A 19,597-nucleotide genomic window follows, 5' to 3' on the forward strand; every position below is an offset into this window, starting at 1 on the left:
CAGCGTTAAATGATGATCTAGGAATATACTATAATTCCGTATAATAACAAAAATAATCATTTTTTGACAGCATAATGTAATTGGATAGATAAAAAATATACTCACCAAGCGGTGGCAGGAGAACACATATATAAAAAAAGGTTTTACATATGCAAGCTTTCAGAGCCAATGGCTCCTTCCTCTGGCAGAGGGGTTGAGGGCATGGAAGAGGTGTGAAGGAAAAGGACTGGACAGGAAAATGGGTAGAGTTCGGAAAAGTCACCCAGAACACTGCGTCATGGGAGACTTACCAGAGAGGATGAGAAGGAAAGACTGATTCAATCCCCAAGATATCACTCACATAACAGAATAATCACTGCATGCACAGAGGCAGTCAATCGTTCTTCCTGCACTCCATACATGAATGGAACGAAAGAAACCCTAATAAATGGTACAGTAGGACGTACCCTCTGTGATGCGCCTCACAGTGGTTTGCGGATGTAGACGAGCGATTGCCCTGGAAGCATGACATTTGGCTGGCTGTGACTGCCAAGTCCATGACTCTCAAAAACATACCTTGCGGCAGTGAGGGAACGTTTCCGTGGCTGTGTTGGTTTCACTCACTTTTGAGCAGTGGGGCACAGACCTTCTTCACACCATGCAACCACCCAAATATAAGACGCAGTCCACAGTATGCACACAACAAAGTTGCCTACAGCTCAAGCAAGTGGGCCAAACTAGTTTTGTCCCCTTGGAAAACTGGGATTTTGCTTGTAATCTGCATTGTACTGGCACGATATTTCAATTGCGAGTTACATGTTCAAAATATTGTGCACATATGATGCAGATTATGGACAGAAAAATCTGATTTTCCAAGATGACAATGCCTCACTGAGAAAGCCTGAAGACCTAGTTTTGTCCCATCTACATGTGACAGAGGTAGCCCGAGTGTGTTAGGCAACATAATAAATTAATGCTTCCTTATAGACACTGGCTACGAAGTGAGCATTATTGCTCGAAAACAGCTACAATTGGAACATATGACGACTGCCATCCAACTGTGCACAACAAACAACACATATCAGGCTATTTGGAAATGTCACATGCCCTGTAGATCTCAGTTTGCATGAGAAATTTAAATCAAAATTTGTGGTCGCAAATACTTGCGAACTAATCTAACTGAAAAAAGCAAATTTATGGACTTACTGGAGAAGATTGTGATTTTTTGCCGTCCAAGGTCTTCTGATATCGACCTACTAAATGAACAGGTGGTGATGAAAAAGCAACCATTTCTGGGAGCTTTTTGATGGTCTCCTATTTGAAGGCAGAAGACTTCTTAGGAAGGGTTGCAGCATGCCTAACAGTTGTTCTCTTTATATAATACTTGGCAATTCATCATGTAAGAACAAAATCTATTATTATTTGAGGGTGTTTTTTGCTGTTATCTTACTTGTTAATGTTTTTAATGTCAATTTCACCCAATACATTTTGAAGCGATCTCTTAAAAGTTCAGTTATAATGCAATTTGTGCACTTCTTTTCTTCTCTGCAGCTAAGGCACTGCAGTTCATATGATGTTGTAACATTAATTATGATAGGTATGTGATGACACTGTAATCACAATCAGTGCCAGTGTGGCTTCAGCTGCCTGATACTACAGATGTGTGTGTGTGTGTGTGTGTGTATTTTTTACAAAAGCCTTACTGTCCGAAAGCTTTATTTGTGGAAGTATTTTTATTGTGCCTATTTGTGACTCATCATCTCCACTGTACGGTGAGCAGCAACTTCCCTTTTCATAATATTATCTTTAATATTTTAACATGTATTTGCTTTATGCCAAAATTGTTAATTGTAATGAAGGTTACTCGGTCTCAGTTTTTAATTTTATCCTCAATTTTATACAAAAAATTGAACTGGTAATTTTGCATTGATGTTAGTGATATAGAGCATGTTACTCTACCCATGAAATGTAAGCTGTGGCTACTTGTACTGTAAACAACAGCCTCTGTTAGAATCGGGTTATGTATGTGTTAGTTGTATAGTACATTGTCACAAGTCACAAGTAAGTGCTGTCGAGACTATATGACTCAGTTTAAATAGTACATTACCTAATATGTTGTCACTATTATTTTAAAATGTCATTTTTGACTACATCTTTCTAATACTGATTCCTGGGTATTTTCTCGAATTATTAGCACTGAAGACAGCTATACAATAAGAGAAATCTAGATATGCAGTGAAATACAGACTGGATTTGTGACTGATTGCTGAATTCCCTTTTCCTTATTCGAAATATACACCTATTGCTGTGCGCAACTGTTCTGATGGAATCAAACTCATTTATGTAGGTTATGAAGAAGAGTGGGTCCACTACTGACCCTTTTGGGATCCCAAATCTCATGTTCCACATTCTGAGGTTAGGGGCCAATGGCCTTGCTGCACTGGTTATACCAATTCCTGTAAGATCACCAAAGTTAAGTGCTGTTGAGCTCGGCTAGCACCTGGATGGGTCATCATCTGGGTGTGCCGAGTGCTGTTGGCAAGTGGGGTGCACTCAGCCCCTGTGAAGCCAATGGAGGAGCTACTTTATTGAGAAGCAGTGGCACCAGTCACGAAAACTGACAATAGCCAGGAGAGCTGTGTGGTGACCGCGTGCCCCTCCGTACCTGCATCCCATGACGCCTAAAGGCTGAGGATGACATGGCAGCCGGTTGGTAGCATTAGGCCTTCAAGGCCTGTTCAGATGGTGTTTATTTTTATTTTTTTCTGAGGTTAGTTTCCCCCAAAAAGATAGAGAATAATCACAATGGGTGGGTACCTCTCGTCCTGGGGTTTGGACGACATGCCCTTCCTATTTAACATTTCCCACCCTATCCCTCTCTCTTTCCCAAGGAATGGATATTAGTTAAAAAGCAGGGTAATCTGTGCACTTTTATTTGTGTCTGTTGGGAGTAAGTGAGTATTTTCCATTAAGTCTGCTTAACAATTTGTTTAGAAAACTTGGTATTACAGAAACACACAATAAAAGTGTAAGTACTAAAAAACATTTGTCTATGGTAAATTAAATAAACAGAGTTGATCTAAACTTTCTTTATTGGAAACAAGAAAGACAAAGTATCATTTTCACCAAATCAACAATTTTTCCCATTCAGTACCATTCCTTGAAACTCGCACATGGTGCAATGTGCCTGCATTTGCATGTAAAAAGTCACTGGATCGATATCCTGTTCAGAGAGTGTGGCATACGATAAATAAATATCAGTCCAGCTGTATGTACAAAGAGGAGTCTTTGTTCCCACTGACACACAGAGCAATTGAAGCCTGCCAATTTGTAGACTGTCAAAACAGGCCCTCCTGTCAAATACTGCTACTTCTCCTTGCGCTCTGTAAGGAGACTGTTATGCAGTTTGGAAACTTCTGTTTCAAGAAGTTCATACACAAGGCAACCATTTTCATCTATAAAGTTTGCCACAGATCTCACCATTGTTGCTTCTCTTACAGAACCTGTTTTGCCATCTTTGTATGTTAGCACTAAGTTGTACTTATCATCATACCTGTAAACAGAAGAAAAACAAATATATTTCAATACGGTTCCCAAATGCAAAAGCAAGAACAACTCATCTCGAAGTTCCTGAAATAACAGAAAAAAAAGAAGCTCTGAGCACTATGGGACTTAACTTCTTTGGTCATCAGTCCCCTAGAACTTAGAACTACTTAAACCTAACTGACCTATGGACATCACACACATCCATGTCCAAGGCAGGATTCGAACCTGCAACCGTAGCGGTCGCGCTGTTCCAGACTGTAGCGCCTAGAACCGCTCGGCCACTCCAGCCGGCAAACTTTATTAGCAGTTTCTCTTTCCAATCTGTACCTTTCCAGACATCCCAAGTACCGAGATGAGCTACAAGTTATTAAAATAACAACGGGCTCCAATTTAAGTGATTGTGATTTTACCATCTTTTATCATAGTTTGCTACAGTTATGTTTGTCCTTGATGTATGAAAATAGGATTTTTAAAAACCTATTTTTCACTCATGCTATTATTACAACTCATGGTAAACCTAGTTAGTTTCTAGCACTACTTAGGATATAAATAATTGGTATGTGATTATGAAAGACTATAGTTAGTGCAATCCACAGAGATATGAGCTTGTGACTACTGTAAATCTTTGTTTATGGCAGTCTAAGATATAATGGTCAAAAACTTCTGTGAGTCAAGAAACCAAAATTTTGGGCAACACTATAACCCAAAAAAGTTGCAGATAGGCACGATTAAAAGAGACTAACATGTAGCTTTCGGCCACAGCCTTCACAGTAAAAACACACACACACACACACACACACACACACACACACAAAAGCAAGCAAGCAAGCAAGCACGTTTCACACACACAACCGCCAACTCCAACATCTTGGGCCGCCGAGATGCTGGAGTTGGCAGTTTTCTGTGTGTGTGGTGTGTGTGTGTGTTTTTTAATCATGCCTGTCTGCAACTCGATGAGTCTTCTTTACGGTACGTAGCAATCTATCTTTTTCTGCATTTTTTATATTCCTACCTGGAGTTTCCATTGTTTGACAATAACCACAATATCAATTTATGTTGGCTAAGTAGGCACGGCTAGAGTACAAATGTAAGGATGTAGAGGCTTATCTCACTAGGGGTAAGACAGATACAGCCTACAGGAAAATTAAAGAGACCTTCGGAGAAAAGAGAGCCACTTGTATGAATATCAAGAGCTCAGATGGAAACCCAGTTCTATGCAAAGAGGGGAAAGCAGAAAGGTGGAAGGAGTATATAGAGGGTCTATACAAGGCGATGTTCTTGAGGACAATATTATGGAAATTGAAGAGGATGTAGATGAAGATGAAATTGGAGATATGATACTGCGTGAAGAGTTTGACAGAGCAATGAAAGACCTGAGTCGAAACAAGGCCCCAGGAGTAGACAACATTCCATTAGAACTACTGACGGCCTTGGGAGAGCCACTCCTGACAAAACTCTACCATCTGGTGAGCAAGATGTATGAAACAGGCGAAATACCCTCAGACTTCAAGAAGAATATAATAATTCCAATCCCAAAGAAAGCAGGTGTTGACAGATGTGAAAATTACTGAACTATCAGTTTAATAAGTCACAGCTGCAAAATACTAACGCGAATTATTTACAGACGAATGGAAAAACTGGTAGAAGCAGACCTCGGGGAAGATCAGTTTGGATTCCGTAGAAATGTTGGAACACGTGAGGCAATACTGACCTTACGACTTATCTTAGAAGGAAGATTAAGGAAAGGCAAACCTATGTTTCTAGCATTTGTAGACTTAGAGAAAGCTTTTGACAATGTTGACTGGAATACTCTCTTTCAAATTCTAAAGGTGGCAGGGGTAAAATACAGGGAGCGGAAGGCTATTTACAATTTGTACAGAAACCAGATGGCAGTTATAAGAGTCGAAGGGCATGAAAGGGAAGCAGTGGTTGGGAAGGGAGTGAGACTGGGTTGTAGCCTCTCCCCGATGTTATTCAATTTGTATATTGAGCAAGCAGTAAAGGAAACAAAAGAAAAATTCGGAGTAGGTATTAAAATCCAGGGAGAAGAAATAAAAACTTTGAGGTTGGCCGATGACATTGTAATTCTGTCAGAGACAGCAAAGGACTTGGAAGAGCAGCTGAACGGAATGGACAGTGTCTTGAAAGGAGGATATAAGATGAACATCAACAAAAGCAAAACGAGGATAATGGAATGTAGTCGAATTAAGTCGGGTGATGCTGAGGGAATTAGATTAGGAAATGAGACACTTAAAGTAGTAAAGGAGTTTTGCTATTTGGGGAGCAAAAGTAACTGATGATGGTCGAAGTAGAGAGGATATAAAATGTAGACTGGCAATGGCAAGGAAAGCGTTTCTGAAGAAGAGAAATTTGTTAACATTGAGTATAGATTTAAGTGTCAGGAAGTCGTTTCTGAAAATATTTGTATGGAGTGTAGCCATGTATGGAAGTGAAACATGGACAATAAATAGTTTGGACAAGAAGAGAATAGAAGCTTTTGAAATGTGGTGCTACAGAAGAATGCTGAAGATTAGGTGGGTAGATCACGTAACTAATGAGGAGGTATTGAATAGGATTGGGGAGAAGAGAAGTTTGTGGCATAACTTGACTAGAAGAAGGGATCGGTTGGTAGGACATGTCCTGAGGCATCAAGGGATCACAAATTTAGCATTGGAGGGCAGTGTGGAGGGTAAAAATCGTAGAGGGAGACCAAGAGAGGAATACACTAAGCAGATTCAGAAGGATGTCGGTTGCAGTAGGTACTGGGAGATGAAGGAACTTGCACAGGATAGATTAGCATGGACAGCTGCATAAAACCAGTCTCAGGACTGAAGACCACAACAAAAACAACATGGATGCGAAAATGTTTTATCAAAATTTTGGGCATAGCAAAGTAACAGTTAAAACAATTATATGTCCTTCAGACGCTATGGAGTCTTACATTTCCCCCCACCACAGACCTCTCAAATTGACTTATCTTTGAGTCAAATCTGACAATGGGGAATCTGAAAATGTTACGTGCATACCACGCGAAGAAGGGACAGGAACAAGGCAAGGGATCTGGAATGTGTGACATACAATGAGCTATGACAGATCACACACGTTGAATATAACCACACATATGTTCACTGACGTGGTGTGTGAGCTATAGTAAACTCCTGTATCAACGCAGTGAGCAAGAAGTACAAAGCATCCTCCACCAGAACGCATGCCTTGCATTTTGTGGTTGCATGGTTATGACAAACTGACTTCAAGGCCAAATTTGACACGCGAACATGCATATAAGATATATTACTATGACATAGTACATAGAATACATTGTAATGCAGGGCTTAATAGACTACAACTTTGCTAGGCAACTGAAGCATGAACTATACCAATGTACAGGTACTCAAATATGGCTAACTTTACACAATGAAGAATCAGAGTATGAGGTCATCAACAAGGAATGTGTAAGTCAGGAAGTGTGTGTGAATGTGTGTGTGTGTGTGTGTGTGTGTGTGTGTGTGTGTACCTCAGGGAAACTACATCCTACATTACAACCTTGCATTCAGCAGAATACTAACTGAATGGCGCAGAAGAGGCCCTTCTGTTGGAGGCAAGTATTGCTCACCCCAAGGCCAGAAACACAGATCAACACGCAAACAAGCTATGCGACATAGAACACAAAGTGGTTGACCAAAGGGAGCAAGCAGACTGCAAAAATGACAACATACATTACAAAAAGGGAACACGACACGGCTGATACTAACTGATTCATCACGCCAGCACACTTTGTATTATGGGGTTACACGGATGCTCACAATAGACACAATAAGCAGGACAATTCTCACAAGAGATCAATGACTGCAGCATCCATGACAGGTACAGCAGATGACAAAAAATGAGGTAAGCAACAATTTGATAACAATGACAGCATAGAAACAGATGAGCCAAGTCAGATATAACAGACCACGAACAACATGACACACAAAACCAATCATCTAAAAAACACAAACAAAGAAAAAAATTAATCAAAAACCATAAAACACAGAAAGAAAATGAGGAGATATAAAATCCAACAAAACTGCATCTACGACTAAATTGTTCCTACAGGAGAACATGTGCACTAACAGACTAGAACAATGAGACATCTTTTAAACTGCTCAGTGTTTCATCACAAGCGTAAGGCACCTGAAAGGAAGCACAATATGATTTTCTTCTAGTGAACAATCAGAACAAATGATTTTTAAGATCAAAAATCTCTAAATGATCCTTGTGGACTGCTAGAATTCGCAGGGTAGCACGTTTGTGGATATCGGTAGGATTCAACTTTGATCAAGTGTACAGAGACCTGTGTAAGTCTTTGATCTGACCAGGATGGGTATGAAGTGCTTTGTTTTCAACAAATGCCTATGAACCTGTTCCAACAAAATGCTATGGGAAGCACTGTTATGAACACAGAGCTGTAAAAGGTCACAACAAGGAATGTGTGGATGTGATGTGATGTGCTGTGCTCACAGAAACTGCACACAAGGAACACATAGCTGATTGGCACTGCAAGCACCCCAACAGTGATCAAATGGCCACTGATCCAAAAGTTGCAACCAGCAGCCAGTGAAAAAAACATCTAACTACTATGCTCTGACCACACAGTTATGGTAGAAATGCACACAAGGAATGTTACATAGGTAATTTTGCAAATTTATGTGCAGTTCTCTGCTGAGATCCATCTGTGTAGAGAACAGATACACACACTTTAATAAGGTGCAAGACATAAAAAGTTAAATCATCATTGCATAAGTCAACACATATTCAACACTGTGGGACTCACCACAAACAGATACATGGGGACAATCCAGTTACGACAATATACACATGAATAACCTATATGTAGTTAACAGGGAGAGCCAATCCCACACATGTAGCAACAGAATGGGAGTAAAATCAAATACTGACTTTACAATAGCAAATATAAAATAGGAGGTATTGACACAGCTAAATACAGAAATCATAATGTCATAATCACAAGTATTGCCACACACACGATACAAGAACACACAACAAGACATTTCTGTTTGGTAAAGTAGACTGGCAGAAATTACAGGAATTTTTAGGAATGCATGATTTTTCCCAGATTGAAGGGAGCATTGGTTATAGGATACATATACTGACAGAGACACTGCAAGAAGCACAAGGTACTGGAATCCCAACAATAGTAGATAAGGGTAAAAGAAATGTATCCTGGTTCAATGAACCTAGCAGACTCAATAGGAATTTGAGAACCACAGGCAGATACTACCAGGGGGCAGTAAATGCTACAGGGAGTTTAGAGAGCCAAAGGCACAATATTAGGTACTGCTACTGAAAGTGAGGAGAAGACATTGGGACGAGTATGTACAAACCCAATTAAGTGACAACACATGGGAAGCACTGTACAAACTGATGATGGAGAGAGCAAAAACACCATTTTTGCTAGTCAGACTTAGACAGGATGACAGAACCTTCACACAGGGATGGAGACATACAGGGGAATTTCTGCTTTATAAGTTCCTACCCGATGACAATCAAAACACAGACAATCCATACTACACCAATTTAGGAGCTCTAACAGAGATAGACTATCCAACAGAGACTGTCATCTGTTCCTTCAAGAATGAAGAAGTGGCACTAGCCATAGGAAAATTAAAAATGCACCAGACCTAGACAGCATTCACTTAGAGACCCTTAAATGAGTAGCACAATAGATTAGCCCATTTTAACACATTTAATAAATGAAGCTCTAAGGCTGGGGTGAGTACCACCAGCCTGGAAGTTAGCAAACACGATAATCTTAAAGAAACTGAAAGACAAAGAATCAGCCAATCCTATACCACATAGGCCAATTTGGCTGAGGAACACCTTGGCTAAAGCCCAGAAGCAGCTTCTGTGTAACCAATTACAGGCTCACAGATGGCTCCTGAGACTCAGCCCACACCAATACGGGTCCTCTGGCTGAAAATGGGCAGACGAGACAAAGTAATGGAAATTACAGGGAAAGATCTAAAGGCCAAGCTCCAACTAAAATAGTGTTGAGTGACTATGAAAATATGTTGATTAATGATGCAATTAATTGGGCATCAAATTAGCACACGTCAGCTGCAAGCATGTAATGGCCACACTCATTGAAAATGCTTTGACATTTGATAATCTCTGGGGACTCACAATGTTTGCAAGACTCTGGGAACTGCAGGTGTGTGTGTGTGTGTGTGTGTGTGTGTGTGTGTGTGTGTGTGTGTGTGTGTGTGTGTGGGGGGGGGGGGGGGGGGGGGGCTGTTTCTTTGGAGCTTATGGGCACCAAGTGGCAAGGTTATCAGCACACTTACACACATTAAAAGAAACGAATGTGGATAAAAGAACGAAATGTTAACATATGCAGTTAAAAAACAAAGAAATACTTAAATGTGCTATACAGGAGATTAAAACACAAGTAAAACGAGAAAGGAACTAAAACAAAGGCACAGGGTAATGTGACTGACTGGCCACTTACAAGAAAACATGGCTGAGCCAGTCACCCTGAGAACACATTAAAGTTATTCGCCTAAAATGTTTGGAAAAATATTGGACAATTCACAAAACTTTAAAACTTGTATTACATTTGTTTGAACTTTACTTAGAATAGAGGGTAGATCTGTTGGCAAATCCATAGTGGCCTGCTAGTCAGAAAATAAAGCACAGTCCAATAAAATGTGGTGCAGAGTTATCTGTACACCACAAGTGCCACACACTGGAGGGTCCTCTCGCTGATGTAAGAAGCCACGTGTCTTACAGCTGTGGCCTATGTGAGGAGGAGCAAGAAGGACCTCGTCCTGTCAACGTGGCTGGAAGGAGAGATGCCACAGCCGAGTTGTGGGCTTTACTACATGGAGCTTATTGTCGGTCACTTCCAGCCACTCATCTCCCCATTGAAACATGACTTTGTACCTCAACAGTGAGGTGAGAGCATGCAGGGGGATGGCACACTGAAAGAACTGAGGATCACGACACGCCTCCTTGGCTGCTAGATCCACCCTTTCATTCTCCACCCTACCCATGCGCCTGGTACTCAGTAGAAAGACATCATCTTCTCCTGTCGTCATAGCTAGAGGAAGGCATCCTGGGTTACTTTACCTGCTGGGTACAAATACTGCATAGAGTGAAGAGCACTCAGAGAATTGGAACAGACAAGAAATTTAGCACTTGAACATCTCATCTACTCCATGGAGGCAATACCGCATACAATTCTGCAGCAAAGACACTAAATTCTTGAGGCAGTTGAACCCAGAGGACACAAACTGAGAAAACGACAAGAGCATCCAATGGAGTCCCCCTGCTTAGACCCATTTGCAAAGGCAGCTACATAGTTGTGGTGCTCATTTAAAATGTTACAAAATATTGCATTAAAACAAAAGAAGGAGTGCAATCTCTCCTGTACTGCACTAAATCTAAATCATTCCAGCCCTCTGAAGCAACCTGCCTGGATCTGAGATTGTACATACTCCACACGGAATGACTCTAGCACACACCGCACATGGATCCCAAAAGGCATTGTGGACAGATGGAGAAAAGGCGTTTCAGAGGCAGAGAGAAACAGTGTGGTATGTGGTTGAAGTCAGAGCTGCGAGAAAGTTACATACTTGATGCACCATGAGGAGTTTGTGCTAGATGGTAAAAGATGGCTCCACAGCCTCAGGACAGAGACTGGGTATGGGACTGGTTCTATAAGCAGCCTTGGCCAGCCGAATCCCCTCAGGGTGGACAGTGTCAATGAACTTCAAATAAGAAGCCGTTGTCGATTCATACACTGTGCACCCACATTCCAGCCACAAACACACAAAAGCCCTATAAAATTGGAGCTGACGTGCCCTGACTGCTCCCCAAGACCTGTGGCTAAGGCACTTTATGATGTTTAGTGCTTTGAAAGACCTGACTTTCAGGTCTCTCAGGTGTGGCAACCATGACAATTTGGAGTAAAAAATGAGGCCCAGGTACCTCACCGAGCTGAGTCTCTAAAATGTACGAAGGTGTCCCTCATATGCAGGCAGGTAAATTGAAAATATGATGAGAATGATTAAAATGAACACACGCACACTGTCTGCGGAAAACTGAAAATCTGTCTTTGCAGCCCACTCCTCTAACCTCTGCACTGTAGGTTGCAACTGATGGCTAGCTGTTGCAACACTGCAGGAGGAACAGAAAATTGCAAAATCTTCCACAAATAAGGAGCACTGTACAGGACTCCTTACCGTAGAAGTGATATTGTTTAGTGCTATGGTAAAGAGGGTAACACCTACAACACTACCCTGAACAACAACATTCTACTGCTCAAAACAATCTGACAGGGAGTCACCAACTTGGATACTAAAAACCCACCAAGACAGAAAAGACCATATGAAGATGGGGAGGTGGCAACGAAAACCCCATTGAAGCAATTGAGCGAGAATACAGTGTCTTCGAGTAGTATCGTAGACCTTACTTATATTGAAGAATATGCCAATACAGTGATGTTTATGAAGGAAAGCCTGGTCGATAGCCGCATCTAGCAAAGTCACGTTGTCAACAGTGGACTGAAATATCTGGAATCCACACTGAGAGTGGCTAAGGAGTTGCCTGGTCTCTAACAACCAGACTAGATGATGGGTACAAATTTGCCCCAGGGTCTTTCCTACACAGCTCGTTAAGGTGATACTCCAATAACTACTGGGAATGTGCGGTCCTTCCTGGCTTGAGGAGAGGTATTGAAAGTGCCTCTCTCCATGAGATGGGGAAGTTACCTCTCTGCCAGATAGGATTAAAACATTTGAGGAGGATTTCTGATGCTACTGGAAAATGTTGCTTCCACCTCCCTTGTGGAGAAAGTGTAGTTTTAAGTCTTGGAATTTTATCTGAAGCCCAATTTTCCCCTCTCCTCAGTCAGTGGGTACCAATGGAACACTGGATCCTGGCTGGCATTGACAGTAGTTTGTGCAAAATTCTCTACCAGTGTCTGAGAAATGTCTCCAGGCACTGTTTGGAGATATCCCTGTTTCAACACTGCTTCTATTGGTAAATGACTGTGTTTACCAGAAATCCTCCTGATGGCTTCCCATACTTTCATAAAACAAGTGGAACAGTTGATAGAGTCCAGGAACACTTTCCATGACCTTTTCTTGTTCTCCTTGATTACACAAAGAGCACTGGCTCTCGGAACTCTAAAGGCTATGAGGTTTTCTGCTGTAGGGCGGCATTTAAATCATCGAAGAGCCCCACAGCTGTCCCGGATGCCTGAACAGCACTTATCTGTCCACCAAGGTACAGGTCGTCTCCTAAGATGACCCGAGGACTTTGGGATGGATAAGTCAGCGGCATGATGGTTCACTTGTGTGACATGGTACACCCATTCCTGGATGCTGTTGTGATGTTCACACACAGCCAGCTGGCTGGCTGATAAGTGTCCATTTAGCCCCTCTGACCATCCATGTTAACGGCTTCTCTTCTGGGAGTGCTTCATCCAGTAGTGAATGCAGAATGAGAAGTGGTCTCTAGAATCTGATGGCTGAGAATGACACAGTAGTAGTGCAGAAATTAGTGAGAGTACCTGTGATGATGATGATGCACAGCTCGTGAGATGTCACGAGGCTCTCCAAAACACAATACTGAGGGCTAGTAGAGGTATAGCCCCACAAGACGTAATGAGCATTGAAGTCTCCCAGTAGGAAAAATGGTTGCGGAAGTTGTTCCACAAGATCTATTAGAGCCTCAGAGTCTATAGCATGTGGCGAAGGTAGATACAGAGAGCAAACAGTGATCCTCCAACACCCTCGAATGTCAACAGCAACTGCTTGCAGGTCATTAGCCAGGGGGAGAGCAGAAGAGTGATGCGCATTACTGATGAACACAGCAACCCTTCCCTTGGCTCTGTCCCCAGTCAGGTCATCCTTTCGGTGAAGGGTGTAGTCCCATAGCACAGGATTTTCAGTAGCCTCAAAATGTGTTTCTTGTAAATACAGGTACAGGGGGCATTCCTGCATTAGCAGTTTCAGTTCCTCCACATGTGTCCTGAACCCATTAATGTTCCACTGTAATATTGATGCTATCTTCCATGGGGTTGCACTTTCACCCAGTATTTCTCCCGGGGAGGGGAACCTGTAATGGGTGGGGGCTCAGTATTGGGGCGAGATGATTGCTCCAGCTCGACATCAAGCTCCATTAGCTCTACTGAAGCGTCAAGAGAGATGTCAGATAGTATGACGGTGACATTGTCGGACTGTTTACTTTCTGACTCTGTCGGAGGGGGCACTTCGCATTTGATTTTTTGCCTTGGGTAGGCTTCGGAGCCAAAACCATGGCAGCGTTAGTGGCAGTGCTGGACCTTATGGGGACCAGGGAGCTTCAGAACATTAGCAATCACAGACTTTTCCAATGTTTTGGGAGGAAGTGTAGGCTATGACGTTAACTGCAGCAGCACAAGTACACTGACAAATGCAGATACTAGTGCTGACACTAGCTACCTCCATCTGTGTAGCAGCATCAGTTTTCTGTACTGCCTGTTAACAACTGATGCAAAGGGGGTAGTGAACGTTGGGGGGCAGCATGGTCTTATAAATCTCTGCTTGGCCTCAATGTAGCAGATCTGTTGTGGGGTTTTAATCTCCTGTAACTTCCATTCTTCCAGGAAGACACAACAGTTCTTACTCAAGAAAGGGTGAGCCCCAGAGCAATTCACACACTCTGGAGGAGATGAACATCTGTTCCTTTGTGGGCAGCCTTACCACACTTGCCACAAGTGGTTTCTTCCTTACATCCAAGTGTGGTGTGCCCAAATTGCTGGCATTTAAAACAGCACATTAGATTGGGGTCATAGGGCTGCATGGTTAAGCGAAGGAAATCTACCTTAATATTTCCCGGGAGTTTTGTTCTATTAAAAGTGAGGATGAATAAGTCAGATTTAATCAGATCACTTTCCATCATTTTCATAATATTCTGCATGTCTACAAAGCCTTCTTGGGCCCATTCAACTTTCATGTCTTCTTTGGGAATGTCCACCAAGTCGCTGCAGGTAACATCTTTACTGTAGTTTAATGTGGCGTGGAGCTCAGTCCCAATGGCATATTCCACAAGGGTTTTTGTCTTCTGCAGGTTTATTACTCGTTGGGAACTTGATGTTTCTACCAACAGTGCCCTATTTGGCAACTGCTTAACTGATTTTAAAGTACCTACAATCCCCTCTAAACCCTTTTTCATGTAAAAAGGTGATACTTTTTCAAAACTCACCTCTTTCTGTTTAACCAATAAAAACACACTCTGGCTTGCAGAATGCACTCTTTTACTATACCCACTAGAATTCTTTAATATCCCTAAGCCTGGAGGACTGGCTAAATGAGTCCTCTTATTTGACTGAGTGTTGGTACCTACCAGCAGCCCACCCATTATACTGGGAGGTGGAAGAGAAAACTTCGAAGGATCCACCTCAGTGACACAAGCAGCTAAGGAAATAAAAGTCCACCTAGATAGCGCCTTGAGTGCCTAGGTAAGCCTTATACAACTGAGGTGGGGCATGTTCCACAAACGTCACCCGCTAACGATTGTTCCACATCAACAGCTGTGCATCTCATCAGTGCGCAGCACACCTTGATATTGAGGGTTATTTTATAGAGGTTTTTACCATTCTCGTGATCTGGGTGGTCAAGCCAAGATCCCCTTTCCCTGAGACACACAACGTTCCACTGCCGTGCCATACAGTGGTCGCTGAAACATGCCCAGAACTTACGGTGACAGAGGACTGGCGGCACTTACCAGTCCCCACTAAGGTATTCTGGTGTCGCCAATCCCGTTCACAGCAAATGAATGCTGAGACCCTCAGGGCAGAACTGCAGGTACTAGCAACTCTAAGCAATAGTCTACTAGCCTACTGTAATAATGGAGTGTTGAGTGGCGGGCAGGTAAAGAAATTGATCAAGAGAATCTCAAAGGGGTGCCTGCAAAATTCAATCTGTGAGTCCGTCTTTCATAATCTTTAAATCGAACCCCAGCTAAAGAGAATGAATGGGGTACATACATTGACCAGACTGATTCATACTCTGATTATCTGTTGGTTGTGGTATCAGCCAACTTAAGAAGAAAATTGGAAACCAAAGCTAGTGGCATCCTACACTGGATGAGGATGTGGTACCTGAAAAACAATCTCAACGTGATCCTGTACATAGCAGTCTATATATTACTGAAATGAAAACCACAGAGAGACCCGATCATAAAATAGCACAATACAAATATTCACAAAAAACACAGCCAGTTACTTACAAGGGAACCTCCCCACCGCACCCCCCTCAGATTTAGTTATAAGTTGGTGCAGTGGATAGGCCTTGAAAAACTGAACACAGATCAATCGAGAAAACAGGAAGAGGTTGTGTGGAACTATGGAAAAATAAGCAAAATATACAAACTGAGTAGTCTATGCGCAGGATAGGCAACATCAAGGACAATCTGAGCGTATGTGCGCCGTGGTCTCGTGGTTAGCGTGAGCAGCTGCGGAACGAGAGGTCCTTGGTTCAAGTCTTCCCTCGAGTTATAAGTTTACTTTCTTTATTTTCGTAAAGTTATGATCTGTCCATTCGTTCATTGCTGTCTCTGTTCACTGTAATAAGTTTAGTGTCTGTGTTTTGCGACCGCACCGCAAAACCGTGCGATTAGTCGACGAAAGGACGTGCCTCTTCAATGGGAACCGAAAACATTTGATCGCAAGGTCATAGGTCAACCGATTCCTCCACAGGAAAACACATCTGATATATTCTATACGACACTGGTGACGGCATGTGCGTCACATGACAGGAATATGTTGTCGACCCACCTAACTTGTACACTTGGCGAATGGGTAAAAAGATTCTTCTACCTTTCCCGATTTAGGTTTTCTTCTGGATGGTATAATCACTCCCAAAAAAGGGACGAAAACATAAGACTTTGTGACACAAACTGAAAACAAAAAATTAAAATTTCCACTTGAGGGAAGACTTGAACCAAGGACCTGTCGTTCCGCAGCTGCTCACGCGAACCACATGACCACGGCGCTCCTGAGCTCAGCTTGTCCTGGATGTTGCTTAAGATGCACATGGACTACTCAGTTCGTATATTTTGCTTATTTTTTTTCATAGCTCCACACAACTTCTTCCTGTTTTCTCGACTGATCTGTGTTCAGTTTTTCAAGGTCTATCCACTGTGCCAGCTTAGAATTAAATCTGAGGGGGGTGCGATGGGGAGGTTCCCTTGTTAGGCATATGGACTGATAAATGATTCACATACATGGTGACAATTATTGAACTATATGAAAAAAAAAATCATCATAACTTCTGAATGGTTTGGGTTAGGGTGTTCAAACTGCACGGATGGCCGAAGGGCATGATGGGAATTAGTATGTGCTGTATGGTTTGGTTTAGTGACGGAGCCCACTTTCACTTGGACGAGTTTGTCAATAAGCGAAATTGTTGCATCTGTTGAACTGACAATCCACATTTTGTGATACAGAAGTCTCTTCACCCTCAACAGGTGAATGTGTGGTGTGAAATGTTCAGTCATGGAATAATCGGTGTGATGTTCCTTGATGGCACAGTGATTACCGAATGGTACATGAAAGTTTTGGAAGATGATTTCATCCCCATTATCCAAAGTGACCCTGATTTCGACAAGATACGGTTCATGCAAGACGTAGCTCAACCCCATCGAAACAGGAAAGTGTTTAATGTCCTGGAGGAGCACTTTGGGGCCACATTCTGGCTCTGGAGTACCCAGAGACCACTGGTATGGGCCTCAATTGACCACCATATTCTCCAGATCTGAACACTTGCAACTCCTTTTTGTGGGGCTATATTGAAAACAATGTGTACAGCAATAACAATCTGTCACTGGGCTGTGACATACTGGTTGAAGATGGGCAGACTACACAAAGTAACGTAAATTGTGCAGGAAGATTTAAGGGACAAGCTCCAACTAAAATAGCGACTACGGACTATCAGCATCTGCATCCATAGTACAAAGACTTCCCTCCTATATCAAAGATCCCAACCATTTCCTAGATCATTTGAAATCTGTGCCCGTCTCACTCCCACAACATGCCTTGCTTGTCACCATTGATGCCACCTCCCTCTATACCAACATCCCCCAAATACACAATCTGTCAATGCCCACATGATTCCAAACCTATGACATCCTTCCTACTCATCTTAACCCTTTAACTGCTCTGGACGTGTTGACACGTGTGCCTTTGTACCTGCCCCTAGGGACAGGTCCCCTGGAGGGGGCTTTCCTGGGATCCATAAATTTTCAGCCCCTGGTTTGGTTTAGATACATTGATGACATTTTTACTATATGGACTGATTATGAGGCTGATCTGTTAAAATTCCTTGTATCTCTGAGTACATTCTCCCAATTAAATTTCACACGGTCTTATTTCGAATCCCGTGCCACTGTCCTTGATGCTGATTTCACCCTCACCAAAGGCCCTACACACTTCCATCGATATTAAACCTACCAAAAAACAACAGTACTTACATTTCGACAGTTGCCATCCTTCCCACGTCAAACGTTCCCTCCCATACAGCTTTGGCATTTAAGGCAAACATATTTGTTCAAATGCAGGCTCTTTACAGCAATATACCACCATTCTCACTTCAGCCTTTACTGGACATCATTACCCCACCAGCCTAGTTCAAAAGCAGATTTTCTGGGCTGTCACATCCAATCCTGGTACTGCTCATCCCTCCAAAAAACACCTTTGCAGTGCACAACTGGTCACTCAGTATTATCCTGGTCTGCTATGTATTAATCAGCTACTTCGATATGACCATGACATCCTAAAATCATGCCCTGAAATTAGATCCATTCTGTCTGAGATTTTGCCCACCACATGTAAAATAGCTTTTCGCCACCCTCCCAATCTCCGCAATATTCTTGTCAGATCCTATGCTCCCTCTGCACACATCTCCCTACCTTATGGTTCCTACTCATGTGACCGACCCCGCTGCAAGACTTGCCCTATGCACCTCCTACTCCTACACCAGCCCTGTAACTGGCCAAACATACTATCAAAGGGAGGGCCATCTGTGAAACTACATGTCATATATCAGTTGTTATGTAGATACTGCTCAGCCTTTTACATCAGCATGACTACCACCAAATTATCAATAAGGATAAATGGACACAGGCAGAGAGTGTATACTAGTAACACGCAATATCATGTTGTAGAGCATGCTCTACAAGATGCCAGTCATTACCTCGGTGCCTGTTTCACCACCACATGCACCTTATGGATTTTTCCCTTGGACACCAGTTTCTCAGAACCTCGCAGATGGGAACTTGGCACTGTAACGTGTCCTTGGTTCTTGCCACCCACCTGGCCTAATTTGAGTTAATTTATTCTGTCTCAATGTTTTTTAGAGTAACTAGTCTTTTCTTCACTCCACTTTAGTTTTATACGTCTTTCATTGCCTTATCCGTCAATTTTTCACTGCCCCCCTCCCCCCCTCCCACTACTGTTACGTACAATGCCCTTAGCTTTTCACTCCTATTAACTCCTGCACAATGTTTAAGGAGTAATCTGTCTTGCATATTACCCTGTCTTCCACCTTCAAGCTGTCAGGTTTTCAAATCTTGTCCGATTCAGTCACCAACAATCAGTCTTTCCTTCTCATCCCATCCGGCAAGGCTGCCCTGAGCTGCAGTTCTGGGTGACTTTCCCAAAACCTATCCCTTTTTCTAGACCTCTACAGTGCTTTTCCTTCATCCCTCTTCCTTCCCCTTTAACCCTTCTGCCTGAAGTAGGAGCTACTGGCTCCAAAAGCTTGTCTAATTATAAGTTCTTTTGTGTGTGTGTGTGTGTGTGTGTGTGTGTGTGTGTGTGTTTTCTGCTGCCGCTTGGTGAGTGGTTTTTTTTTAATCTACCCAATCAAATTATGAAACCATATGAAATAAGACAAATGGGAAAAGTAAATGAAGAACTTCATGTGAGGTTGGAGGGAGTGAAAGAAGATAAACTATGATAGCCAAAATTATTGTATGTTGAGATGGAGGGAAAGGAGACAAAGCTTATCTGTCAAGCAAGTTCCCA

The 19,597-nt window shown here is 42.4% G+C and overlaps 1 protein-coding gene across 1 annotated transcript in view; it reads right to left on the minus strand.

Moving 5' to 3' along the window:
• Positions 1–3,053: 3,053 nt before the first annotated feature.
• The window catches only part of LOC124777231 (signal peptidase complex subunit 2), a 54,392-nt gene continuing 37,848 nt past the window's right edge, over positions 3,054–19,597 (minus strand). Inside the window, exon 5 of the mRNA XM_047252558.1 lies at positions 3,054–3,532. Coding sequence (XP_047108514.1) covers positions 3,346–3,532 — 187 coding nt within the window. The 3' untranslated portion in view covers positions 3,054–3,345. The remainder of the gene's footprint in view (positions 3,533–19,597) is intronic.

The sequence above is a fragment of the Schistocerca piceifrons genome, chromosome 2 (assembly GCF_021461385.2).
Source record: "Schistocerca piceifrons isolate TAMUIC-IGC-003096 chromosome 2, iqSchPice1.1, whole genome shotgun sequence".
In the NCBI taxonomy this organism is placed as follows: Eukaryota; Metazoa; Arthropoda; class Insecta; order Orthoptera; family Acrididae; genus Schistocerca; species Schistocerca piceifrons.